Here is a 27,933-nt window from a genome sequence, read left to right as displayed (position 1 = left end):
TGTGACTTGTACTTGCAAATAAAGTTCTTTACTTACTGATCAAGCCCAGTGCCATTATTTACAAGAGAACGACATTACAGTGGCGACGAGGACGGGAGGCATCCACTGGCAGCCTACAGAAAAAAAAAAAAAAAAAAAAAAAAAAGGAAAAAAAAAAAAAATCGAACCACCACCTCCACGTGGTCTGCAGCCAAGCAGGCGACCCCCAGGCCACGGGGGGACACAGCACAGAGCGGCGCTACTGGGCCAGTGAGTGGAGAGCACAAGGGGGCAAAGCAGAACCCACCAAGGAACACAGGCAGAGGAGCGTGGCAGTGCCACAGCAACCAGAGGGGCGGCGCAGTGGCCAGAGTGGCTGCGCTGCAAACCACAGAACACCGATCACCGCAAATACCTTCCAAGCACACCGTGGAAGGTAAGAACAGCGCTGGCTGCCAAGGAAGAAGGAGGGGGGACTGGCACTAGGAGTCCCCAGGAGGACGCTGATACAGAAGTAAAAGACAGCACCCCAGGGAGCCCCACCAGCAAGGCCGTCAAAGCGACAGAGAGCAAGGAGGTGAAGATGAGCACGCCGGCAGGCTATGCAATTGCACCGGTGCAATTCCTACCAAAACCTGGTGAACCCCTGATGAAGTGGGAGGATTGGAAGGAATATATTGATAATTTCATAGGGGTCCTGGAGGACGAAAATGAAGAGAAGTTCACCCCCCAAAGGAAGAAACGCATCTTGCTGCTGAACCTGGGACCGGAGGGTCTCAGGATTTACAAGAGTCTGGTGCCCAAGAAGAGAGAGGACACGGATATCTATGCCCATGCAGTAGAAGACCTGGATGAGAGGTACCGCCCCACCATATGTGTGTCTGTGGATAGGTTCAACTTCCAGCAAAGGAAACAATGGGCTGGAGAAACCATAGAGGAGTATGTAGGAGCCTTGAGGAAACTAGCGGCCCCGTGTAAATACGCACTGTGGGAGGATGAATTTATAAAAGACCAGATCGTGATGCACACTACGAGTACACAGGTCCAAGACAAGCTGTGGGCGAGCGGCGACACCACGCTCAAAGAAGTTATGGTCATAGTAAAGAGGGCCGAGCTTGCTAGGAGGTGTGCGGCAGCAACCAAGAAAGACGTGGGCACTCCGACAATGGTGAACAGAATACAAGAAGGAGACCACCGTAAGGACCAAAGAGGAAAAGACTCAGCAGCCAAAGGTACTAGCAGGTGGCAAGGGAAACAACCAGGGAGTGACAGCAAGAAATCGTGTTACAGATGCGGCAGTTGGTCCCATGATGCCCGTGACAGAAGATGTCCTGCGTTCAGAGCCAAGTGCCTACACTGCGGTATCCTAGGCCACTATGAAAAGGTGTGCAGGAAGAAACATTCGAAGGAAACAGTGAAATGTGTTGAGCAAGGTGAAGAAGATCTAGAAGAAGTAGCAGAAGAAGAGGTGATCACGGTCCTGTGCATATACGACCAAGTGATGAGCATAGAAGGGAGGAAATCCACAAAACCCATCCTGGACATGTCAATGGGAGGAATCACCATCACTGTGGTGGCGGACACAGGATCTCCCTTCACCATCATCCAACAGGCAGTATGGGAAGAAACATTCAGACCCAGGTTGGGACCGGAGTTGGAAAAGCTAGACATCAGACCGGTCACTTACAATGGGGATCGCATTCCTATGTTGGGGTTCCGCCGCCTACTGTTCGAATTCAGGGGCCGGTCAGCATGGTGCAAACTGTACATTGCAGAAAAGGGACCCTCGGTCCTGGGATGGCTAGACCAAGGGGACTTAGGAATTAAACTGGACCCAGGAGGGAAAGAGCAGATTTTACTGACTGAGCAAGAAGAATGGCCGAACATGAACAAATGGAAGGAGAACTACCCGAAGGTATTTGGTGGCACAGTGGGACGGATGGAAAACTTCCAACACAGGATTGTACTCAAGGAAGGAGCCATTCCGGTAGCCCACAAGGTGAGGAATGTGCCGATTGCGGTGAGAGAAGCAGTCCAAACTGAACTCCAAGAGTTGGAAAAGAAAGGAATAATTGAGCCGATAACATGTGCTGAATGGTTGGCGCCCCTGGTGGTCGTAATGAAGCCAAATGGGAAGGTCCGGCTCTGCGTGGACCTGAGAGAACTGAATAAGAATATCGTTGTGGAAAAATGTCCCCTCCCCAGAATCGAGGAAATGTTGACCAAGACCAGGGGGGTGCAGTGGTACTCCACTATCGACTTGACCTCGGCCTATCACCAAATTGCACTGCACCCGGACAGTAAACGGCTCAAATCCTTCATCACCCCGTTTGGGTGTTACCAATTTTGTCGGATGCCTTCCGGGCTGGCCTCAGCAGCCGCTGTTTTCCAGAAAATGATGCACCAACTGTTCAGAGACTGCAAGGATGTCCAGTATTTCCAGGATGACATCTTGGTGATGGGGCGAGACCAGCAAGATCATGACCAGAAGCTGGGAAAGGTGCTGAAAACACTTGAGAACAAAGGTCTCACAGCGGAGTGGTCGAAGTGTAAGTTGGGACTGCAGTCGGTGACGTACCTAGGTCACGAGATCGGACGACAGGGCGTTACCCCCAAATCGGAAAACGTCAAAGCCATCGCTGAAGCACCGCCGCCCAGGAACAAGGAAGAGGTCAGGTCGTTCCTGGGGATGGCGGAGTACTACAGCAAGTTTGTGGTACACTTCGCTTCCAAGACCCACAATTTGAGGCTGTTGACCAGAGACAGCACAGTGTTCCAATGGACACCGGAAGCCCAAGCAGAGTTCGAATTGATCAAAAGGGATGTTACCGGAGCTGTTCCCCTCAAGGGGTATGACCCACAAGGCACCACTATACTGACGACAGATGCCAGTGACAAAGGCCTGGGTGCTGTACTCATGCAAGACAGAGGCAGAGGGGAGATGGAGACCATCAGCTTCGCATCCAGAGCACTGACAGATACAGAGAGCAAATACAGCGTGATCGAGAAAGAAATGCTGGCGGTCGTATGGGCCATGATGAGATTCCGGCAATTTCTGTGGGGAACACGCTTCCTACTCAGAACAGACCACAAGCCGCTGGTGAAGGTGCTGACGTCGAGTGGACATGCCAGTGCCACCCCTCGGATATTCAAGATGTCTCTAAAGTTGCTCGAGTTCAGGTATGATGTCGAGTACATTCCTGGGAGCCGGAACCGAGTAGCGGACTATCTGAGCAGGGCAGCCGCCATGGAGCCAGGAGAGGATGACCCTACCGGCAGTGGGGATTTGGTAGCTCTAATAGAGGACCAAGAGAAGCTGATCAGTCTACAAGAATGGACAGAGTCCTATGAAGAAGACACTGACATAAAGGAAGTGAAGGGGTACATCGCACATGGATGGCCGGATAAAAGGAACGTAAGAGCAAACCTCAAGCCGTACTTCGAAGTGCGGGAAGAACTGTCGATAGGAGACAAAGGGATCTTCATATACAGAGGAGATAAGGTGATTCCCCCAAGGACCCTCACCTCAAAACTAATGGACTTGCTACATGAGGGACACCTGGGCATAGGGAAACTCAAGGCATGTGCCAAACAAAACTACTGGTGGCCAGGCATGGACATAAGGGCTGAAAGGCATGTCAGAGAGTGTCCCCAATGTCAACGGGCGGACAAGACATTAAAACCATTGAGGCCAGCGATAGGAAAGTTTGACCCCCCTTCATATCCGTGGGAAGAACTATCCATAGACATTTTGGGACCGGTCCTAGACGACCAAGGCACACAGAAATATGTGTGTGTGCTGATGGACCGCTATTCAAAATGGCCAGAAGTGAGAGTAGATTAATCCATGGACACGGAGAACATCCTTAAGTTTCTGTCTGAGACTTTCACGAGGGAAGGAATACCAAAATCGATCTTGAGTGACAATGGACCCCAGTTCACGTCAGAAAAATGGACTAAGTTCATGCACAGAAATGGCGTCACTGTCAAACACACCGCAATCTACCATCCGGCCGGAAACGGTTTAGTGGAGAGATTTAACAGGGTAGTGATGGGAGCCATACAAGCGGCCATCTCAAGTGGACAGAACTGGGAGAAGGCGCTAGAGAACATGGTATGGGCCTACAGAATAACCCCTACTGGAACGGGATACAGTCCCTTCCAAATACTGAGAGGACGTGAACCCTTTACCCACGACAACAGAATTTGGAAGGAAAAGCTCATCACCAGTGAATGGTCCCCCGCAGTGGTGCGCGCCAACCTGGAGAAAGCACAGACAATTTACAGCAACCACTACAACAGACGAAGGAATGTCAAAGGCACAGGTCTGGAGCAGGGAGAGTGGGTAAGAGTAAGATTGGCCACCCTGCAGAAGAAGGGAGACAGCAAGTACAGCAAGCCGTTGCAAGTGGTAGAAGTGTACGATCGGGCTGCCTTACTAAGCGACGGGAATGTGTGGTCCCAAGACCGCATGGCCAGGTGCAATAAAGTTTTGGGCTGGGAACAACAGAGCGCCGACTGGGAAGACAAGGAAGGCCCCGAAGTGGAGAATAATCAAGCAGCCGCGGAACAGCAAGTTGGGGAGAGAGCTGGAACGGAAAGTGGAGAAGAAGGAGAAAATGAAAGTCAAGGATTGGAATGGGACAGGCAGGAGAGAAGCACGCACGAAGGAAGAGTTGAGAACGAAGGGACAGTAAACCTTGAGACTCAGAGTCAAGAGTCAATGGAGAACCCCGTCAGGGTCACCAGGAGTGGAAGGCAGGTGGTAAGACCTTCCAGATACCGAGATTTTGAATTGGACAATGAACTGTGAGTGACTCTTTCTTGTTTAATAAAAAGGGGGAGATATGTAGCATACGCATTCTAGTTGTTGCACGTCACGTAGGCGTGACGTGCGACGGCGAAGTGAGAAGCTGCGCGCGCAGCGTAGGCAGAGCGCGCGAAGGGCGCAGAGTGATCGGAAGCGCCGGCCGGCGCTCCTCTGTGACTTGTACTTGCAAATAAAGTTCTTTACTTACTGATCAAGCCCAGTGCCATTATTTACAAGAGAACGACATTACAAGTTTCAATAAACTTCTTCTTATAACTTCTACTACTGGATTACTTGGCCACATGCACTTCACTTCGTTTACAACAGGGAGAGATGCCGGTCTAGGTCTTAAAACTAATCGTATGTGCTCTACGTTAAACTGCTCTTGTCTTCGTGTACAACTTTCTCAGGCGCAGCTCCGCAGATTTTGGGAGAAGATCAGGACTGACTTAGAAAGCGAGAGTACGCTTCCTCTCGAATTAAAGTAATGATACTCAGTGCCTGCAAATTTAGAGAACCATTCAAAAGTGGGGCAGGGACAAAAATTGAAGGGTAGAGTAAGAAAGAGCCTTGGTATTCGAATGCACCGACGGCTGATGGCGGAATTAAAAACATGCTCCTCTTCAATCAAGTTGTGCTTATAAGGGAGATAACTACACTAAAGATATGTCAAGGATTCCAAGTCATGAGAGTGCCAATCGTACAGGACCGATTGTTTATTGAACATCGTTACGCATTACCGGGGTTTTATGTGCATATGGTTAAGTGCACGTCCAAGTAAGCTTTGTATAACAGTCTTCAAAACTACTTTAGTGAAACTATTGGCAGGAAAAATTGTACAGCCAGAAAGAATGCAACACAGAAACGGACTCTCACCTCTGCTGGCCCAGCGCCGCTCCGCCTTCGCCGCCGCCGGCCAGCACCGGACATCTTAGGATTCCACCGGCTCGGCGGCTCTTGGGCGCCAACGGGAGCGCGACGCCCTCTGAACTCAGCTGCAGACAACGATTTGAACCCAGTCTCCCCTAGACACTAGACCGCGCGCGTTAGACCAATGAGGGACTGTTTTGGCAAAAGGATTTCAAGCATCCTATTGCAAGCCAGGACTGTTGCGAAAGCTCCGCCCTCCTTCTCCGATTGGATTATGAAGCACTCACACTACTAAAGCAGCAATTCATAGGTTTGTAGCTTTTTGACCCTGGGCACGCCCGAGAACGAGTGTCACGCTGAGAACACTTTATCGGAAGTCTTTTCTAGCAGGCTTGAGAAAATGAGTAGATGCAAAACTGTTGGAAATTTTTACCAATGTAATTTTAGTTTCAGTGCATTTATAGTTCTACGCGTGTAAAAAATAGCTTGCAGAATTTTCTTTCAGAAAATTAAATACATAGATCGTTCCGTGAAATACTTTTCGCGGAATTTCTTATAGGACTACATATAATTTCACTTCTATTAGCTGCACATTCTTTCTTCTAATGGCCACTTTATTTAATATACTGGGGGCGGGGCTTAAGAAAGACAAGCTACAATGTATGGCTTCCGTCTTGGATTGAAGGATTGGTGCATCGACTTTCTCGTTCTGCAGTGGATTGTTTCTGTCTTAACGTGCGACATTCTCAGGTGTGCAGCTGTCTGAGAAGTGAAGAGGTGAGGCGAAGCATGATATGGAATAGTTTTAGGTCGAGGGGCTGGAAGGGGATACTGTGAGAGGAAGTAGCACGATCATATATGCTGCGAGTGTGTATATAAAACGTAGTTTCTGGATGTGCAATGTTTTTAAGTGTCTTTATTTTGTGCATGTTATGCCTCTTTTCGGTGCAATTCAGGAAGTCAGTACATTTCCCCTTTTATGTGTTATTCTCCTTGTTCGTTGTTAAAGATGTTGCTATTAATTGGTCTGTGCGCGGTTATCCCTATGTTTCTCTCACGTTTGATAGCATTGTATGGATCCCATGAGTTTGCTACCTCTTGGTTAAAAAGCGACTGCCTAACTAACGTCCATGCAATGAAGCTACCCAATGACACACCTTTACTCTTTTATAGAAATATTGTAAGGGAGCTACAAGCTAAGCTGTGAAGTGTGTTCTTTTAAAAGGCAGTTATTAAAATGCTTCCTGATAACACCCATTTGTTATTTTTGAGATGTATTGTGAAGGAGCTATCAGCTAAGCTGTGAAGTGTGTGCTTTTAAAAGACAGTTCTAAAAATAAAAAACCTGCACTAGATACAGTCTGGGTATTACTAAAATCTATATTTTGGAGATACTTTTTTAACTTAAACTTTTTTGTGCATTTAGTAACAGCCTGTCTTGGGGCGTGGCTTGGACGCCGATCGGGATGGCGGCGTGAGCTCGTAGCTCCGCGCAGAATCCCGTTAATTCTCCTGTTTTCGGAACCCTAGGCGGCCCGGAGACGACGCTCCTGCCCTCTGAAGTGTGAGGGGACAGCTGGACACTATTGGTGAGCCGCTGGGGGACTGAAGGCCCCGAGGAGACCGAGTCGAAGAGGCGGCTGAGGTGTTGCCGAGGGTGCGAAGAAAATGGCGGCGTAGAGTTCGGCGGGCCCCGAACTCCAGCTCTGAGCCGAGTTGTCGCCGTCTGGCGAGGGATACTGGCAGGAGACCCTGTGTTCGGCTGATCGAGGCACTGGGGTCGGCGGTGCTGTACCTTGGGGTCGAGTGACGCTGCCCTGACTCGCCAGGAGCTTGGGGACCCTGGCTGGCTGCCGCCTGGAGACTCATACTTTCCCCCTCAGGCTCCCGAGGGGGGCGGCGGAGCGGAGTGTACCTAGCTGGTTGTTGCTCCTGTGAGTTTCTGTGGAGACATTGCTCTGCCCGGTGCCCGACTACCTGGCACTAGCCTACGGGCGCTGACGACAGCGGGCTCCAGGACCTGTGACGCAGCACCTTGGAATGGCGGCGACTGGAGGGCCGGTAGCCGTGAGATGCACGGAGGAGAGCTCGGCGACATCGACTCGGCTGGGTGAGGGTCCCTCCCCGGAGCTTGACCGAGACCAGCGGCTGAACCAGCGATTGGATGCCATACTTGATGCGATCGCCTCGACTAAGGTCGCGTTGCACCAGGACATCGCCCAAGTGGCCACGGGCCTAGGGCTGCTCCGCGCGGACCATGCGAAGCTAGCGGACAGGGTTAAAGACCATGACCAACTGCTGCTGGACCTGAAACCATCGGTGGTGGCCGCGGAGCATAGGATTGCGGACATGTTGGCCCGGCTGGACTCGCTGGAACGGAGGGCGGAGGATGCCGAAGGCCGTAATAGGCGGAACAACGTGCGGGTCGTCGGCCTTCCGGAAAGGATTGAGGGGGAGGATGCGGTGGCCTATATGGAGACCTGGTTCCGCACTGTGGTGGCGCCGGAGGGGCTCACTCCCTTTTTCACGCTGGAACGGGCCCACCGGGTTCCTGCTCGCCCGCCGGGGGTTGGCCGCCCCCCACGACCGATGGTGGTGAGGCTCCTCCACTACAAGGACAGAGATCTCCTCATTCAGCGGGCCAGGATGTCGGGCCCTTATGAGGTGGAGAACAGTAGGGTTACGATCTTCCCGGACTACACCCAAGCGGTCCAGAAAAACCGGGCATCGTTCTTGGCGGTGAAGAAAGAACTTAGGGAGGAAGGCGTTCAGTATTCCTTGCTCTACCCGGCTAAGTTGCGGATCATCATGGATGGGGCTACGCACTTTTTTCTGACTCCGGACGAGGTTTGGCTTTGGCTGGAGTCGTATAGAGCGGGGACAGACAGATCACATAAAAGCAGACGAGATGAACCCAAGCGGCCCCGGGTGAGGCAATCGCAACGAATCAGATCCCGCAACAGGCGCCAGCGGGAGAAACAGGAGGCTCAAATGGCGGCGGAGAAGAGGGACGCACTCGCAGCGACGGCGGCCATTACAGGGTCGCAACAGAACAGTGAACGGGCTGAAACGGACTCGGGAGGGGAAGGCAGCAAGACGGGCGAGGAACTCTCAGAGGCGGAAAGCTTGAAGGGGCCGACGGTGACCCCACAGACTTCGGATGGTATCTTTTGCGGCTGAGTATGGACTGGGCTAGTTCGAGACTTCATGGTAGGGTGGTATCCTGCTGTTGGAGGACGGGATGCCGGGAGGGGAGGCTGAGTGCTTCGGGAGGGATGGAGGCGCGGGGTGCGAGCTCCGCTTGCTGGGGTCGGCGGCGACTCAACCCCCTTGGGCCCTTAAGGCCGACTGTGGTGGAGACCACAGGGTAGGAGTGTGGGACGTTGGTTCAAGGTTTGGATGGGGGCGGCCATTGGGTTCGTGAGCTCTGTCCTGGGGAGTGGGGTTTGGGGAGTTTTTCTGTTTTGGGGTGTTTGGGGGGGGGGCAACTGCATTGGGGGGGCTGTGACCATTCGTTATTTGCTTTGGACTGTACGAAGTTGGAATGGGGACGTTACCTAATCTGAAATGCCTGACGTGGAATGTCCGGGGGCTGCGAACTATGGTGAAACGTCATAAGGTCCATGCATATTTAGTACGCAGGGGGGTTCAGATTGCCATGCTCCAGGAGACTCATCTTACTAAGAAAGAGTGTACTGCCTTGCAGAAACGATGGAGGGGCCAGGTGTTTGGCACCACTTACTCAGCGTATGCCAGGGGGGTGCTGATCTGGGTGAGGGCGGGGATACCCTTTCAATTACTGAATCAAGCTGTGGATCCGGATGGCAGGTTTGTGGCGGTGGAGGGGAGGTTATATGGACGGGATGTGGTTTTCTGCTGTGTGTATGCGCCGAACGCTGATCAAGCTCGATATTTTGATAGCCTCTCGGGGTCTTTGGCCTCTTTCCTGGCGGCCCCAATAGTGCTAGGGGGGGACTTTAACTCGATCACGGATGTGGTTCTGGATAGGTCCCATCCCCCCCTGGTGGACTCCCCGGTGCGCAGGTTGGCCGCGCACAGGAAGGACTGGCAGGATAGGTGGGGGTTGCTGGATGTCTGGAGGGAACGGCACAGGGGAACCAGGGATTATTCCTTTTACTCTGCTCTTCATGACCTGCATGTCAGGATTGATTCGGTGCTCTGCAGTGGATCCCTGGCCCCGCTGATCTCCCATGCGGAGTACTTGGCTAGAACGATCTCAGATCATAACCCCCTATTGGTGCACATTCAGTGGCAGAGAGAGCGCTCAGTGATTCCAACGTGGCGGCTTCGGCCGGAAACGCTTGAAGATCCTGTGTTCTCTGATGCGGTTCGACAAGGCATTGATAGCTATTTTGGAGTGAATGAGGGCTCGGCCGCGAGTAGGTCCACTGAATGGGATGCAATGAAAGTGGTGGTGAGAGGAGTGTGTTTGGGCAGGTTTTCAAATGCTCGCACGGCTGTGTTGACTGACCTCATGAAAGCGGAAGAACGGCTGAGGGATTTGGAGCGCCGCAGGCCAGCTAGGCCGGACTTACAGGCCCAGCTCTTAGAGGCGAAAGAAGTGGTCGCCACTGAGACGGAACGTTTACGTAGCTATGATCACAGGCAATATATCATCAGGGCGCATGCGGAAAGAGACAAGGTGGGTACCCTCTTGGCCAGACTGGCTAATCCGGAACTTAGGGGCTCCCCGATCCTCGGCATTCGTACTGCGCAGGGAGAGATGGTCTACACCCAAGCAGCGGTATTGGAATGTTTTAGGGGGTACTATGAGGAACTGTATCAGGGCCAGCTGGGAGTGGGGGCCCAGGACATTGCGGAATACTTGGGAGCACGGCAGCTTCCGGTCCTAGATGAGGAGGACGCGAAGGAACTAGGCGGCCCGATCACGCTCTCCGAAATACGGGCGGCCATTAAGCATATGGCTCGCAACAAAACGCCCGGGGTGGACGGATTACCGATTGAATTTTATCAGCGGTATGCGGACAGTTTGGCGCCCAGGCTGTTGGTGGTGTACGCTGAAGCCTTCGAGGCTGGGGTATTGCCTGGGTCCATGCGGGAGGCCTTGATAGTGCCGCTCCTAAAGCCTGGCCGGGATGCTGCGGATGTGAGGTCTTACCGCCCGCTGTCCATGCTGACGGTGGATTATAAAATTCTGAGCCGCATACTGGCCACCAGACTGGCCCCATATATGACGGGCCTGGTACATAGGGACCAGGCCGGGTTCATACCCACGAGGAGCACGGCGCTGAATATTCGCCGCCTGGTGGGGATAATGGACGCCATCTTGGACGAGGAGGGAGCCCCGGCGGTCCTATCCGTGGACATCGAGAAAGCCTTTGATAGCTTGGAATGGCCGTTCCTGGACGGAGTTTTGGAGAGGTTTGGCATGGGCGAGGGGTTCCGCAGGTGGACGAGGGTCTTGTATGCTTCGGCGGCAGCGAGGGTGCGTTTGGGCGGCCTGGTGTCTGCGGCGTACCCAGTGGGCAGGGGCACGCGGCAGGGATGCTCTTTGTCCCCCCTGTTGTTTGCCCTGGCGATGGAACCTTTGGCGGTCCATGCGAGGTCGGGTGTCAGGTACGCGGGGATAGCGAGAGGCGGGCAGTGGCATTATATATCGCTGTATGCGGATGACTTGCTCCTATACCTGGCTGATACCTCGCGGGCACTGACAGGTGCGATGGAGCTATTGTCGGAGTTCGGCCGGCTGTCGGGCCTTAAAGTCAATTGGGCGAAGACTTGTGTGTTCCCGCTGCGAGCGGACTCGCCCGTTCCTGGCGGCGACTTGGGCGTGGTGTGGGAGCCATCTTGTTTTACCTATCTGGGTGTTCGCATCTACCACGCGACTGCGGACCTCTTGGAGGGCAACATTGGACGCTGTGTTCGGGCACTGAGGGGCAGCTTGTCTTTTTGGTCAACCCTCCCGCTGACGGTTCTGGGTAGGATTGCCCTTTTGAAGATGGTGGCGCTCCCCCGCTTCCTCTATTATTTCCGAACGCTGCCTGTCTGGATTCCCCAAGGGGTCTTCAGAGACCTGAGATCGATGATTATTGGCTTCTTATGGGGGCACGGCCGCCGTAGAGTGGCCCTGAACACGCTCCTCCGCCCTAAGGTTGAAGGGGGCATGGCTGTGCCTGACTTCGAGCTGTATTATCTAGCGGCGCAGCTGCAGGTTCTTACACAGAACGTAGCCAGGGTGTTCCGGGGTCCAGAGGAGGACCGGGACCGAGGGATACAACGCCACGTGCTGTCCTATATTGTCATGCAGCAGAGGCTTGAGCTGCGGGCCCTCACTATGGAGGAAAGGACGCTACGGCTGTGTTGGCAGAGGAGCCTTCGGAGAGCGAGGGCTTCGCGGCCTTATGCGCCGGAGATCCCGATCGGCATGCTGACGGCCTTGCCGCACGGAGGAGATTGGTCCCCGTTGCTGGATTGGGAGGAGGCGGGACTACAGGTGGTAGGCGACTTGTACATAGATGGGGCTTTGGCACCGTTCGAGGCGCTCCGGGACCAGTTCGGGCTGCCCGACGGGGGGTTCCTCCTGCACGCGGCGGTGGTGGCTGCCGTACAGAAGCACTGGAAGGGGGGGCTCGTAGAACCCACGACGACTATGGCGTGCCAATATGTGGTGATGGCAGCGGGCACGGTCAAAGCTGTGACATGCCTCCATAATAGGATGTTGAATGAGGGACTGGAGCCACTCCTGGGGCTCAAGGCTAAATGGGAGGAGAGTGTGGGCCGGCACATACCGGATACGGCTTGGGGACACATCCTGCGGCGCACGTGGAAGGGCACGAGAAATGCGCGTTTTCAGCAAGTGCATTTCTATGTGCTTCATAGGGCCTATTTAACTCCAGAGAAATTACAGCGGTACTTCCAGGTGCCGGATGCTCGATGCCCACGGTGTTCGTCTCTGGGAGCGGACATGGATCATTTGTTTTGGAAGTGCCCGCAATTGGGGACCTATTGGGCGGAGGTAGGGGGACTCCTGAACGCAGTGACAGATAGGGAGGTGGAATTCGACATGGCGGCGTGCCTGCTGCTCTGGTTCCCGCACACTAAACGCACCAAGGTGACGAGCAAGTTCCTTGATCTGGGTCTGATATTGGCGCAGAGGGAGATATCGTGGCATTGGAAGTCCAGGGGGGGGGCCCTCGCTGCGTAGATGGAAGAATGAATTGCTGCGGTGGTCTGCCTGTGAGAGTGTGCTCCGGATGCGGCAGGCTGTTAAGATGGGGAATGAGAAAGTTTTGGAAGCGGCGCGTGCATGGGAGCTAGTGGTGCAGGCCTTGCGTGATTCTTTTGTGGACGACGAGGATGGGGAGAACTAAACCGGTGGACACCACGGGGCGAACACAGAAGTGCTATCTTCCGCACTGTGATGGTTCCATCTAACTCGACAGGACGAGGCGTACGCCCAGCAGTTGCCAGGGGGGGGGGGGCTCTGGGGGGGACTGGTTCATGAGGGTTCGGGGTGGGACGGAAGCCACTGGATGGTAGCCGCCTGGGTGCTTTGACTCTACTAGGATGGTTAGTACGGGGTGGAGTATGAAGGGGCTGGAGGGAGTAGCCAGGCGGGAAAGACCGATAGCACCTAGGGCAGGCCCCGATATGAGCAGTGTCATTGTTTACCTCTGGGATGGCTGACGGAGATGTTGTTGTGGGGGGGGGGGGGATAAAAGCAGATACGTACAACGACTTTACGACCATGGTCCCCGTGGGACGTGCACCGTGCTTTTCCTATTAAATGTAAAGATATGCCGCCCGGCCCCCGGGATGCGGGCTGAATGGCTGTGTATGGTTTGGACTTCTTAGTGGATGGGGGGATATCACGAGTGCACTGGTTGATTGTTTGTATCCTGTGGTTTCTAATTTTGCAATAAAAATATATAAAAAAAAAAAAATAGTAACAGCCTGTCTTATACTGTGTGTAATGCTTGTTTGAAATAAGGACTTTTATGTTCACAGGGCTTTCTGTTTCAGTCTTGGACCTTGTATCACTAAACATACACAGGTCACTGTTCAACCAGGATTCAATTCTGTGGCTCTTTGGTGTAGTGCATTAACTAATAGAGGTTTCATAATGTACAAAAGTGCTTTTCCCACTGATTAACATAACTTGCATTTAATTTACATTTAAGCTGTGCGCTATGTTATATGTAGTTACTTGGAGGTGAAAAAAGGTACAGAATATTCTTTTCAGCCATGCCTTGGACCACACCACCACTCATCCCGCCCCGTTGTGCTAAGCATCACAGTTCTCATTGTTTATTTTAATGCTCTTCGATCACTAGTATGCACCTAGAGAGTCTTAACTGTGGCGTCCTCTCTCGCCAAGGAGCATGCAAATGAAATATGCTGCTTGTGGAGCTCTGCAATATGCTTCTTTATTCTCCAACATATAACCACACACTGCACACATTGCGTCACAACTTTTAGAACCACACCTTAACAACTCACAGTAGATTACATAATTCCTGTTTAGAGTCCATCCAAAACTGCAAGGGTCCTAGCACACATAATCTAAAGACCCTACATCTCCCCCTTTGTTAAATAAAAAGGCGAGACAGCATTAGAATCAAATTCCGCAATGTGCCATTGAGACTCTTGTACAGGCTGGCCAGGTCGGGTGGTATGAGGGTAGGTGAGGGGTACCTAGATCTGGCACCAATGACATTGGTTCATATGCTTGATCCGCACTAGCAGGCGGGGTCACCTCACTCGTGATATCAGGAGCTGACGAACCTAGAGGTAGGTGTTTGAAGTGTGATGAGTCCCGTGTGACAGATTTTCCGGGACGATGCGTTGTCAACATGTGTTCTTTGCACGTACAATGTGTCTCTGGCCATTCAGGTGGCCATTGTGTTCAGCATGATTGCCCCCAGCCACACAGGCTCGCATCTACTGTAGCCTCCATATGTAACTTGGGGTCAAAGTAGGCCACTTCAGTTGCATTCTCAATCACATGTTTTAAGTCTTTGAAACTTTGGTTGCATTCAGGAGATCACTGGAATGGAACATTTTGCTTTGTTAAGTCTCTCAGTGGTGCACTCGCTGTAGCAATGGTACGAATGTACCATGAGCATTAACTAGCGATGCCTAAGAAGGATCACAGAATGGTTACATTTTGGTGGGGGGTGCACGTAAATGACAATGCTCTTGCACTTTATCTAGGTCAGGAGTCATCCCCTCATCTTAGAATATGTGCCAGAACAATTTGAGTTTGGTTTTGTGAAACTCTCACTTTTCCGCATTCAAAGTGAGACCTGCATCAGCAAGTAATTGGCACACTTGAATATAGGACTTGTCATTCTCTTTTTGTGTTGTCCCAAATACCACTATATCATCACTGTAATTGGAAGCATGTGTGACAAGTTGAATTACTCAGCGGCTAACATCCTGAAATATCTCCTCAGACGAAGATACTCCAAAACTCAATATTTTGTATCTGAATAAACCAACATGAGTCTAAAAAGTAGTTATATACCTACAGTTATCTTCCAGCTCGAGTTGATGGTATCCTTTTGTTCAGGTCAAGACGGGAGAAGACTTTGGCGCAGTTGAGCTGCATATTCATGTCCGTGATGTGGGGACCAGGATGTCTTTCTCTCTTGATTGCTTTGTAGGCCTGGTGCATATCAATGCAAATGCGCACTGCACCTTCACTGTCCTTTTTAGGTCTCGTCGCGATAATAGGACGAGAGTATAGAGGCTCATCCAAGCTCTGAAACCATTGCGGATTACGTCGAGTGCATGTGCACATGCACGCACTTTTTAGCATTTGCTCCCCGAGCCGCCTGCCTCCGAGAGCTTCACTTCAAAGGGATCTGCTCCCCCGCCCACTGCTTCACACTTTTCACGGCCGCTAGGCCGTGTCTCGCATTTCTCCCCCCCCCTAATTATTTACCCCTGCTGTTGCTGCCCACGGCCTCCCCACAGCAATGCCAAGAGCTTGTTTGCCTTTACTTTGGGTCTTCTTCTAAACAATCCGATGGAGGTAATTCGCACATATTTCATCCATGGTGATATTTTATCAGCGAGCCAGCAGTACATTCCCTTTGTCCATCACTTTAACCTTACGCTCGCTGTCGGCATTTTATCTCTGGCCTGTAAGCTGGCTTCAACAAGATTGCGGCCATGCCCACGTGTTATGCTGTTGTTGATGTTAAACCCACAGCGAGAGTAAAGTTTTTGAAAGTTCCTTTTCATTTCATGTCATAGTAAGGCCGCATCACCTGAGTGTGCAGGTGGCCTCGTATGAAATTAACATGGTGGTTATTGTTCTTGTGATAAACCGACATCTTGGCTTGGGCAGAGCTATCAAAGTTGTGGGTGAAGATTACTAGCGGTAAGATTCGGTTACGTTTGTACAGAGATTTCGGCCATTATAATTCACATTTCCTTCCAGCAGCGTGTTTGCAGATATGCCTCAACAGTATAAAATATGATTGAGGTCTCCTATCTTCACACATTCCGGCAGAACAAGCGACTCTTTTCTTATACACTTAACCTTCTTTCATCAACAGTACTTGTGTTTTTTTTGGAGTTAAGTGTGCTTACCAAAAGCAGTGCCTTGTTGTTGATTCCGTATCAACATTATCGATGCAGTCAGAAATGAAATTGTTTTTTCCCCAGTAGATGGCGGTGTGTCGCAATCTATTTAGTTGTGTGTTTTAATTAATTAGTTTACCTTCCACGTGTGTGCATGCAATTATGTACACACACATTTACGTGTGTTTTAAAAAATAAATAATAAAAAAATGACTAAAAAATAAGGGGACCCCTGTTTCCCCCTATGGTGGAGTTGGTGGTGGGAGGGGGTGGTTTTTGGAAACATGGTTAGTTGGGTGGGGATCCATTGGCGGGGGGGACCTCGTGACCCACGATGGGGCCGGGGCACCCACCTTTCCGCGACAGGTACTTCTGCAGTTTTGAGGTATGGGGGTGGGGGTTGGGAGTTCATAGTTACAGGGGTGCATGGGGGGGTTCGGGCTGGTTACACAGCTTGGGGAGGCCTGCCGGTTCGAACTTTGCTTTGTCCTTTTGTCCACATGTCCATGTATTTCTTGATGCGTCCTTCAGATGATGCCCTGCGTTGATGGACTCCGGGGCACCCTGGCTCCATGCGAGTTCTTAGCTGGAATGTTCGGGGTCTTCTAGATAAAATTAAGCGTGGGGCGGTGTTGCGGCAGGCGAAGCGTCTTGGGGCAGATATTCTCCTGCTACAGGAGACACATATGTTAGGCACTAAAGTAATGTGCTTGCAGAGGTTTGGCTACCAGCAGGTTTACCATGCGGGGTTTACACGAGGGTCCAGGGGAGTTGCTATCCTTATACATCGCAGAGTCCCGTATACTCACACAAAACTTTGGCAGGACACACAGGGCAGGTTCGTGGTGGTGCAGGGTGTTGTGGGGGGACCCCCATAGTCCTGGGTTGTGTTTATGTGCCGCCGCCCTTGCAGTGGTCCCTTATTGAGAAATTGTACGCCATTTGGGCAGATATTCCGGATGTGTTAATGGCAATTGGTGGGGATTGGAATGATGTCATGGATGTGGCTAGGGACAGATTCCGGTGTAGGGGGGGGGAGCTACTGAGCCGCCCCACGAAGCTGCAGGGATTGGTGGCTGGTATAGACTGGATTGATTCTTGGCGACATACCCACGGAGCTGTGCGTGAGTATACGTATGTGTCTGCAGTACATGGGTCCTTCTCGAGGCTGGACTACCTCTTTATCCCCAGGGCCAGGGTGGGCTGCTTAAGCTCAGCCATGATTCACCCCTGCGGTCTGTTGGATCACTCCCCGATATCGGTGGAGCTACAACTGGGTTGGGGCCGGCAGCCGTTTCGCTGGCGTATGTCGGTATGGCATCTTCAGCGGGACGACTATAGGCGGCATATACGTGAGGCACTGTCTACTTATCTTGTGTCTAATGTGGGTTCTGTGAGGGAGGCCACTACCCAGTGGGAAGCCCTGAAACCTACCCTGAGGGGGGTGGATATTGCTTGGTGTGTGGCTGCACGGAGGCGTAAACTGGAAGAACTGGTGCGTGCTGAGGCCGAAATTGGGGCTCTGGAGCGCAGTAGTAGTCGTATGAGTGAGACTGGGGATGTGAATCAGTTATTGTTGGTGCAACAATCATATGCTGCTTTACTTATGGACGAGGCTCGACAGGTATGGCTTGCTACACGTAGTAGAATTTGCCAGTGGGGTGACAAATCTAGTAAAATGCTCCATAGGCTTTGCCAGGGGTATTTCCATACGCAGCGACTGCCGGGACTCCTTGATGACGTAGGTGACCCGTTGACAGACCCTGAGGCCCTAGCCGAAAGCTTCACACAATACTATGCGGAGCTCTATGCCCCGCGTGAGTGCCTCTCGCCCAATCAGATTGACAGGTTCCTGGCTGACCTGCCTCCCAAGGCGGTGTCAGATGATGTGCGAGACGAGTTGGACCTTCCCCTAACGGCGGAGGAATTGGGTACTGCGTTGGGTGAGTTAAACACGGGGAAGGCCCGGCCCTAACGGTTTCCCCAGTGAATTCTTTAAGAAATATAACACCCAATTGGCTCCTCACTACCGGGTGGCTTTGGAGGAGGCTAGAGACCTGGGTAGGCTTCCCCCTGACTGGCGGTATGCGGAGGTGGTAGTGTTTCAAAAACCAGGGTGACCCCCGGAACAGCACTCCTCTTATTGCCCCATTTCGCTCCTTAATGTTGAGGCCAAAGTGCTGGCCAAAGCTCTGGCCAATAGGCTCCGGCCCCATATCTTAGATTTGATACACCCTGTTAAGTGGCGACTAGACATAATATACGGCGTGCGCATGTGGCAATGGAGGTTATTAAAGTGACGGGGCATTTGTGTCCCTCAGTTGGGTGTACCTCTTTTCCCTACTTTCGCGACTCAACCTGGCCCCCGTTTCCTTTCTTATATTCGCCTCTTGTATACTGACTTGACTGCGTCGGTTCGGGTAGCAGGAGCGGTATCCTCCTCTTTCAGTATTCGGCGTGGCACCCGACAGGGGTGTCCATTGTCACCATATCTGTTTGCTTTAGCCATGGAGCCCCTTGCTGCATGGGTACGAATAGACGCTCAACTATATGGGTTTGACTGGGTAGGAGGCCCGTCCGATAGAATAGCGCTTTACGCCGATGACGTCTTATTTTTTCTTACCGAACTACAGCGCTCAGGGCCACGCCTGCTTGAAATCTTGCAGATTTTCGGGGAGACCTCCGGCCTATATATAAATCCCCGCAAGTCACTTTGTGGGTTGTGGGTGACCAGACGGCGAGGGTGGGAGACTGGGCCACTTTGTTTCAGGTGGCGGTAGGAGGGCTTCAGTATCTGGGAGTCTTCCTATCTGACGTTCTGGCGGTGGCTTGGGAACGTAACCTAGTGCCGGTTTGGGATCGAGTACACGCTGATATTAAGATTTGGGCGCGTATGCCACTCACTATTTATGGGCGTTCGGCCATCTTTAAGATGGTAGCGCTCTCGCGCCTATTATACCAACTCCAAAATCATCCCTATTTGGTTCCCTCCAGCTGGTTCCGTCAGGTCAACTCTCAGCGGGGTCAGTTCTTATGGGAGGGTGGTGCAGTGCGGGTGGCGCTGCGCACGTGTTTCCTTTCTACCTTTTGTGGGGTGCTGGCCACGTCGGACATTTTATCTTACTACCAGGCCTCTCATTTATTAGTGCTCAATGAATGGTCGTATGGCGATCGTGCGGATCCGGCCTATGCCATGGAGCGCTTTTTGATGGGCTCTAACTCGCTCCACTGTATCCTTTATTCGGCGCCTCTGCGTAATACACTGCCCACTGCTACTCGGACGGTGTTCCTAATTTGGAGACTGGCCCTGCGTCGAATGGGGTGGTGGAATGTCCTGACGGCTGAGACGCCCCTATGGCCCAATGGCCGCTTTCCGGCCCTGGCCGCCTTGCAGGGCATTGTGGGCTGGGACATGGTGGGTATCTCGACTCTGGGGAATGTGTTGCATGATACTACTCACAAATCCTTTCAGGATCTTCGTGTTGAATTTGACATGCCCGGGTCCCAGTTTTTCCGTTACCTTCAATTTCGCCATGCCCTGTCCCCTAGCCTGGTGGGACTGGAGACGTTGCCGGACTTCAATCCCTGGGAGGCGAAGGTCTTTATGGGAGACTTGGTAACCAAAAAAATCTTGCGCATCTACAAAACGCTGATCATCCATAGCTGCCCTACCCTTCAAGCCCTTAGGGTACACTGGGAGAGCGACGTAGGTGAATTGGAGGAGGAGGATTGGAGGGAAGCTTTGGCCTCGCCTAAAGGCGCAGCCATAGCGATGCGCCTCCGCTTAGTCCAGTTCAAATACCTCCATAGGGTGTATTTTACCAGAGCTCTTCTATTCCGTGCGGGTCTTATAGCCTCACCGCATTGCCTCCGCTGTCTACGAGATGAGGGGACTTTTCTCCATACCGTGTGGAGCTGTGAGGTCGTGGCACGTTTTTGGGGAAGGGTCTTGGCCTGTCTAGCTGAGGTGTTGAGATGGGAGCTCCCGCGCACGTCGCAGTTTGCGCTCCTACATGTTATGGAAAATGTGGGGGGCAATGTGTATAAACGACACCTGCTGATGCTGGGCTTGGTCACTGCCAAAAGAGACATAGCTAGTGGGAGGACCCCCGTCCTCCGAACTTGATGGTCTGGAAACGGGGATTGGATTTCTACATGGGTCTGGAACGTCCAATCTTTATGGCCAGGGGCTGCCCTCGGACACATTTTAAAATTTGGAAACGCTGGGCGGATTACAGGGGAGTGTGGCTGGAGCCGCCTGTGGAACAAGATGACCATCCTCAAGATGTGTGAGAGGGGCTGTAATTGGGTGACTGGAGGAGGGAGTGGACAAGTTAAGTGGTTTGGTAGTGCCCGATTGTGTGTGTGGCTGAATGCATGTTCATTGTGGGCTTTTCTTTTCTTGTGTCGCTCTGAGCCTTGTGAAAGCTGTGTGACGGGTGGGGGGGCTGGGAGAGGGGGGGAGGGAGGGGGAGGGAGGTTGGGGGGGTTGGGGAGCGGGGAGGGGAGGGAGGGAGGGTGGGGGGGTAGTTAAGTGGGGGGGTGGCGGAGATTTCTGATCATCCGTTGTTATTATGGTTGAATTACAGAAAAGATGTAATTTGCTGCTGATGATGATGTACTGTTTATTGTGACAGGCTCCCTGGACGTCAGGGCCCTGTGTTGTATTACAAATATGACAATAAAATTATGTTTTAAAAAAAAAAATAAGGGGAACCTCTCTCCCCTCCTCCCACCCGGTACACCCCCCATATAAGCAGTGGCAACTAGTGGCATTTGAAAGTGGTGGGACCTAAAAGCAAATTCAACACCAAGCTAGAGGTGCCGAGTGAGTTATATATCCCCTTACTGCTGCTGTGACGGTAAGGGACATACCACATTTTTCCTGGTCACAGATGAGGTGCACAGACCAGTATGTCTTCTGTGTCTGTAATGTACAAACCGCCTTCCATCTGGTGTGTGTGTGTGTCCATTATACCTTGTAAAAATCACACTTTACTTCCCCAGTGATGAGAAGAGCTTTGGTCCCTCACAGCTCCCGGTGTCTCCAGAGCATGACGTATACCAGTTCTATTAATAGTGCAAACCCTGGGGCTAGTCTGTTTCACAAGCAGCTCGAATAGCACGGTCTCTCTTTTTTTTTTTTTTTTACACATCTTTTTATTAAATGCAAAAGAACAAAAACAAGGAAAGAAAAAACAGAACAAGGCAATACATTACAGTTGTGTCATGTCGGCACTGGGGGGGGATACATAGTCAAATCAGATGTCAGAAGTATGTGATGAAGGGGGGGAGGGGGGAGAAGACCAGGAAGAAACAAGATATCTAAATGCCCGTGGAGGAAACATCAGGTTGGGAGGACGACAGGTCAGTATCCAATTCCGAAGGGGGGGGGGGGGAGTACAGATGCCACCACGGTATGCATTCCATTGATTCCAAATTTCCCCCCATTTGCGGGGCGTGCCACGGGAAACATACACTGTCTTTTCCCGAAACATGCACCAGTCCATGTTTTGTTGCCACACCAGAACTGTCGGTGGCCTCTGGGCACCCCACAACTTAGCAATCATATTACCCAAGGTCACCCATCGAACCTGCACCAGGTCATAATCATTCGGCTCCCAGACATTCAACAGACACCGCCTCGCCTCAGGCATTGACTGCACCCCCGTGACCTCACTCATAACTTCATGCACGCGGGTCCAATAGCGCATCACCACAGGGCATTCCCAAATAATATGGAGAAACGTACCCGCCAGACCACAACCACGCCTGCACTGTCCATCCACAGAGAACCCCATTCGCACCAAACGGGGACCAGTCACGTAGACCCTATGGAGAATTTTGAGCTGGACAAACCGGAGGCGCGCCGGGATAGCCACTTCCTTCGGGGAGGGATCGCAGCCTGCCAATCCTCGTCGTCGAGTTCCAGACCGTCACTAGTCCATACTTCTCGAAGGTTACTCAATAGGTCGGTTCTGGCATTGATCAGCTTTTTGTATATGAGTGAGATAGTGCTGTCAGGGACATGCCCGTCCAGCACCCGATCTTCGAGCGGGGACGCCTCCGGAATATCCGAGCCCAGGGAAAACACAGACGAAACCGCGTGTCGGATCTGCACATAACTGAAGGATTCTCTATCATTCAAGTCATACTCAACTTTCAGCTCTTCAAACGTCTTGACTCTACCCTTGATCCACACATCATTCACCCTGCTGATACAGATGACATCCCACTTATCGAAACCCTTCGACTTCCAGAGGGAGCCAAGTTTTTCCGATGCATAGAGCGGGGTAGCCCGTGTCGGCCTATCAGCCCAGCCCAGGGCCGCTGTGGCGCGATGCCACACCTGCACCGCTGTCCTAGTGGGGCCTGTGAGAGACCCGCCCGCAGATGTCGCATACAGAGCCCTGTTATAATCTCCACCAGGCAGCAGCCATCTATCCATGTCAAACGCCGGGTTCAATAAAGGACCATAAGTGCAGTGATTGATGGCCCCCAGCTGAGAGGCCCAATAGTAGCGGCGGATGTCCGGGAGCGCGATACCCCCGTCGTACCACGCGAGCGTCAGTTTCGCAAGAGCAATACGAGGACGGCCCCCCCATACCAATTGTCTCTGTAGACTTTCAATCTCCCGTAAGTAGTGGGCGGGCACAATATCAAGTGTATTTTGCAACGCATAGAGGAACCGAGGGAGCGACATCATCTTAAATAACGCCGCCCGTCCCAGCGGAGAGAGAGGGAGCCTGCCCCACGAAGTCACATCGGCACGGAGGCGCTGGAGAGGGGGCAACAAATTGCGTTCATAACGAAGCACAGGGTCCAAGGTGATAAAGATCCCCAAGTACTTGAATCCCTCCCGCACCACCGAAATAGGACATCCACGTGGCGGGAGAGGGGCCTCGCCGCATAGGACATAGATGCAAGACTTCGAACAGTTGATGACCAGACCGGAGTTATTACGGAAAGAAGTCAGAACGTCAAAAAGGACGATCAACGATTTCCGAGGCGACGTAAGATACAGGAGTATATCGTCTGCATATAAGGATATTCGGTCTTCAAACTCCGGAGTCCATCTAATGCCCTTCAAGGACGGTTCCCATCTCAGCCATGCCGCTAAAGGCTCCAAAGCGAGGGCAAACAAGAGAGGGGATAAAGGACAGCCCTGGCGCGTTCCCCTACCAAGTGCAAAGAAGGCCGAGACACGACCGTTCACCACCACTTGGGCTAAGGGGTCGGTGTAAAGCAATTTCACCCAGGCGATGAAGGTGGGGCCAACGCCAAATTTAGAGAGAACTGCCCATAAATATGGCCACTCCAGCGTATCGAACGCCAAGATGGCCGGTTCGCGCAGAGTCGCCGCTCGCGCGAGGACTCGATGCAGGCGCCGGAGATTAAGTGCCGTGTTACGATGGGGTATGAAGCCGGATTGGTCCGGGTGAACCAGGTCGCCTATGACAGTGACCAAGCGGTTGGCAAGCACTTTGGCCAGAATCTTCGGTTCGGCGTTAATCAATGATATGGGCCTAAAGGAGGCGCAGCGGTCACGAGGCTTACCTTCCTTGTGGATCACCACTATGGAAGCCAGTCTTTGGTCGGGAGGGAGGGAGCCTGCCTCCAGTGATTCCAAGAACATCGACCGCAGATACGGTGCTATCACATCCGGACGGAGCTTGTGAAGCTCTACAGGGAGCCCATTAGGGCCCGAGGCCTTCCCCGAGCGAACCGAGTGGATGGCCGTAACAACCTCATCAACTGTAGGCGGAGCCTCTAGGAGATCCCTTTCAGGGTCGGACAAACGGGGCAGCGAGACATCTCGCAGGAGCAAGTGGGAGTCCTGTTCCGGTCTATCAGATACGGGGGAATACACTTCCCGGAAATAGTCAGCGAAACACTCAACAATACCAGCAGGGTCGGTGATACTCACGTCATTCACATCTACAATCAAAGGGACAATCCGACTCGCACGTTCCCTCTTATCCAGCCAGGCAAGCAATTTCCCTGTCTTATCCCCCACATCATACAATCGTCCCTGTTGCTCCCTGCTCATCTCCTTCGCCGCATCAGTCACCAGCGCTCTGTACTCAAGTTGTTTTAGACCCAAAAGGTGCAGCCTCTCCGGGGTGACCTCGGATTCCAACTCCCCTTCAAGAACAGTGATGTCATTTTCAACACGGACAATCTCCTCCCGCCTACATCTCTTGACATTGCCAATCAAGGAGAGGGCATGGCCCCGAAATACAGTTTTGTAAGCTTCCCACAACGTGACAGAGGAGGACACAGAACCCACATTTTCAGCAAAGTAGTGGTCAATCGTTTTAATCAGTTCCGCCCGAACCTTGGGGTCGCGGAGATACCAGGAGTGTATCAGGGCCACCTTACCCCCCGACCCCAAGTGAGCGTCCACCTCCAACCACAGCGGGGAATGATCTGAGATACCCCTAGCTAGATGTTTCACCTCCCTTATGGAGGAGGCCTGGGAGGAGGGCATCAGCACATAATCCAGTCTCGAAAGACTGCCATGGGCACCAGAATGAAAAGTATACTGCAATTGCTCAGGATGAAACAGGCGCCAGCAGTCAGTGAGACCTAAAGCCTCCAGGAAATCCCCCAACCAGGATTGTGACTTCGCAATGTCTCGGGGAGGGTAACGATCACACATCCCTGACACTAAAGAGTTGAAATCCCCGCCCACTACAAGCAGACCCTCGGGGAATCCCAAAACCACTCTACCCAGATCCGCATAAGTAGTAGTCTGAAGACCCGGTGGCACGTAGACGGAGAGCAGGGCGACCACCCTTCCCTCCCAGCGCCCCACAATGGCGGCGTACCGTCCCCTGTCATCAAGGATGAATTCGTCAACAGCGAGAGGGAGGGAGTTCCGAACCAGAATGCCCACCCCCCTGGAGCCAGAAGTGAAACCTGAGTGTGCGACGAGACGATAGCCACGCCTATTCATCGCATGGCACGTATTGCCAAGCAAATGCGTCTCCTGAAGCAAGACCACATCAGGGGACAACCGTCGCAAGAGCTGCAACACCACACCCCGTTTGATCCTATCCCCCAACCCGTTCACAATCCAACACAGTACCTTAAGTCCCCTAACCCCCATATTAATTAAATTAAACCCCCATCCCAGAGATCAACCCCATCCCCACCCCACACCGGATGCGACACTGTACAACAGGAGATCATCAATAATATGCCTTGAAAAAAACAATAATACGGAAACTGCAACCCCCCACCCCCCCAAACAACCCCGTACATCATACCCCCCACCCCGCACCCCTGCGTAAGACTCAGAAGCCACCCCAACTTGCAGTGTGCCTGTCGCCCTAACATACAACTAGTCTACGAAAAGAACCCCAGAGGAGGAAGACTCACCCACCCCCCCGCCCACACCCCAATAAGACAGCATGATAGCGAGCAATAGAGGCATAGCACCAAACCACAGCCGAAAGTCAACACAAGGGACCGGGACCTGGATCCGCCCCCTATTCCTGCTCCACTGGGCCTCCCTCCGCACCACCGGAGTGTCCAGAGTGTTCAAAACGATCCGGTCCCGGGGGCAGCGTGTCCAGCCAGTCACTTGCCGCCCCTGGATGATCAAAGAAAAATGTTCGTTCGTTATACACCACACGCAACCGGGCCGGGAAAAGCATGGCATATTTCATGTCTCTAGCCCTCAGTCTCTTCTTCACCCCCAGGAATCCAAGGCGCTGTTTCTGAACCTGCTGGGTAAAGTCCGGGTAGAAGCTGACTGCAATGTTCTCATAAGCCGTTGGATCAGATAGTCGTGACGCTTGCAGGATCACATCCCTGTCCCGAAAGTTAAAGATCCGAGCAATGATGGGACGCGGAGTGGCTACCTGCTTAGGCGGACCACCCGGGATCCTATGTGCACGTTCAACAGCAAAAAACTTGCTGAGGCCCTTGGGTGCTAGATGGTTCAGGACCAGATCCCCCACCAGCAGGTCCACCGAGGGAGCTTCCGAAGTTTCCGGGACACCAACCAGACGGACGTTGTTGCGCCGTGCCCGGCCCTCAAAATCATCCAGGCGTCGAGTGAGATAGTCACGGGCGGCTCGCAAGTTACCGACCTCTGCCTGTAAATCGCAGACGTCAGTAACAAGACTAGATGTCTTTAGATCGAGGGACTTGACCTTTTCATTGGTTTTCGCTAGGTCAGCCCTGATCAAGGTAACATCGATAGCGACCGTATCCAACTTGTGGGCCAGGGCCTCATATTGTTGACCGAGCGTGGCCTTCATCCCGGAGATGGCGAACATGACGTCCCTCAACGACAGGTCTTCATCCATCGGGGAGTCGTCTCCCACCGTGGCCGGGGATTTGGTCGATCCACCCGGAGAGCCCTTGACGAGGGTGTATCTGTCCATGACATTTGATTGCACTGAGCCCCCTCGCGTCGCCGGTCTGGTCTTGCGTTTCTCTCCCTCAGGCTTGGCGGCCATCTCAGTTCGTGCGCCCCGAAGGGTAGTCTGAGACCTAGTAAAAATGGCTAATGTCGATGCGCCCGCAACAATATAAAAAAGAAGATGCAAACCAGTCACCAAGTGATAAATGGCAGGGGGCCAAGTCACCAGTCGGTAGATGGCGGTGAGGTCAAAAGCAGCAAGCCAGGGCGATCGAAACAAAGTCAAGGAGGTCTAGGCGGGAGAAACGAAACCGAAAGTAGACAACCGGGCGAAGGAGGCTCGCATGATCCGTTGTTGTTCAATTACTGTCCGGCTGGCAGAGAAACCGAACCCGGGGGCAGTACCATGGAGCAGGCCAAAAAAGTTCAAAAGTCCATATCTTCAGCTCCCGATGTCCAAATCAAAAACGGATAAACGATCAGCAGGGCCGTGCCATTCATAACCCGTCAACCAAATCAGGATAGGGTTCAGGATAGTCGGTGGAGGTGGCGAAGGTCCGGGAGCCCTAAGCTCACGCGACCATCTTGGGTGCGCGCTAAGCTCCTCCGTAGCACGGTCTCTCTTAACACCGCACTAGGGGCCTAGCCATTGAAGTGCTTAGACAATTGTTGATGTGAAATACTTGCAGTACTGGAAACAAGGAGGATAGAAATAGTCCTAAAATCTTCCAAGTGTTTGTGGTGGTGTTTATTTATTTACAGCGTCCTCGTTTTTAATGGTAAATTAATTCAGGCGAGAATTGAAAACGATGTATAAGTATTTTTCTTTGGTTGTAAAGACATTTCTACAGGTCCCAAACACTCCGCTTGTTCAGGGGGAGGGGCTGGCACTCGAGATAAAGAACACGGAGGCCTCAGTATTTCAACGATAGCAAAAAATTTGCTGCTGAGTGAGCCGGATGTTTGGCAGATACCTCCTTTATCAAATTACATGTTGAGATCTTCCCTTAGGGTGCAATGTTTTGTGTTCCATTAATATTATCGCTGTGGTGTCCACAACCATCTCTTTGAAAGAAGGGTTGTGTGACGTATGTAAGAAGGATGGAGACTGAGAAAGTGGAAGATGGTGAGTAGCATATGGGCATTGTTATACATTCTGAGATGATGAGCTCTGTAATGAAGAATATAGCATTTTCTTGTGTACCACTGCTTGCCCTCCTCTAACTTTACCATTTGGTAAATTCCCAAAAAATAGGTCTAAATGTGCAAAGGGTTTGCTTTCAATAGGACGGGTGCCATATCATCTGCTAATGTCTCATATTTCTCC

The 27,933-nt window shown here is 52.3% G+C and overlaps 2 protein-coding genes across 3 annotated transcripts in view; one reads left to right on the top strand and one right to left on the bottom strand.

Annotated features, from left to right (window-relative positions):
* CENPL (centromere protein L) overlaps positions 1–5,848 on the bottom strand; it is a 106,554-nt gene extending 100,706 nt beyond the window's left edge. Inside the window, exon 1 of the mRNA XM_078641821.1 lies at positions 5,666–5,848. Within this exon, the coding sequence (XP_078497947.1) occupies positions 5,666–5,719 (54 nt within the window). The 5' untranslated portion in view covers positions 5,720–5,848. The remainder of the gene's footprint in view (positions 1–5,665) is intronic.
* Positions 5,849–6,297: 449 nt separating this feature from the next.
* Positions 6,298–27,933, top strand: part of DARS2 (aspartyl-tRNA synthetase 2, mitochondrial) — a 257,150-nt gene continuing 235,514 nt past the window's right edge. Inside the window, exon 1 of one of the 2 annotated variants that reach the window (XM_078641810.1) lies at positions 6,298–6,436. The gene's annotated coding sequence lies outside the window, so the exon portion shown is untranslated. The remainder of the gene's footprint in view (positions 6,437–27,933) is intronic. The other variant, XM_078641802.1, reaches the window with a different exon arrangement.

This window comes from Lissotriton helveticus, chromosome 1_1, assembly GCF_964261635.1.
Source record: "Lissotriton helveticus chromosome 1_1, aLisHel1.1, whole genome shotgun sequence".
Lineage (NCBI taxonomy): Eukaryota > Metazoa > Chordata > Amphibia > Caudata > Salamandridae > Lissotriton > Lissotriton helveticus.
The sequence above is the reverse complement of the archived record's forward strand: the minus strand, read 5'-3'. Positions and strand labels throughout refer to the sequence as shown.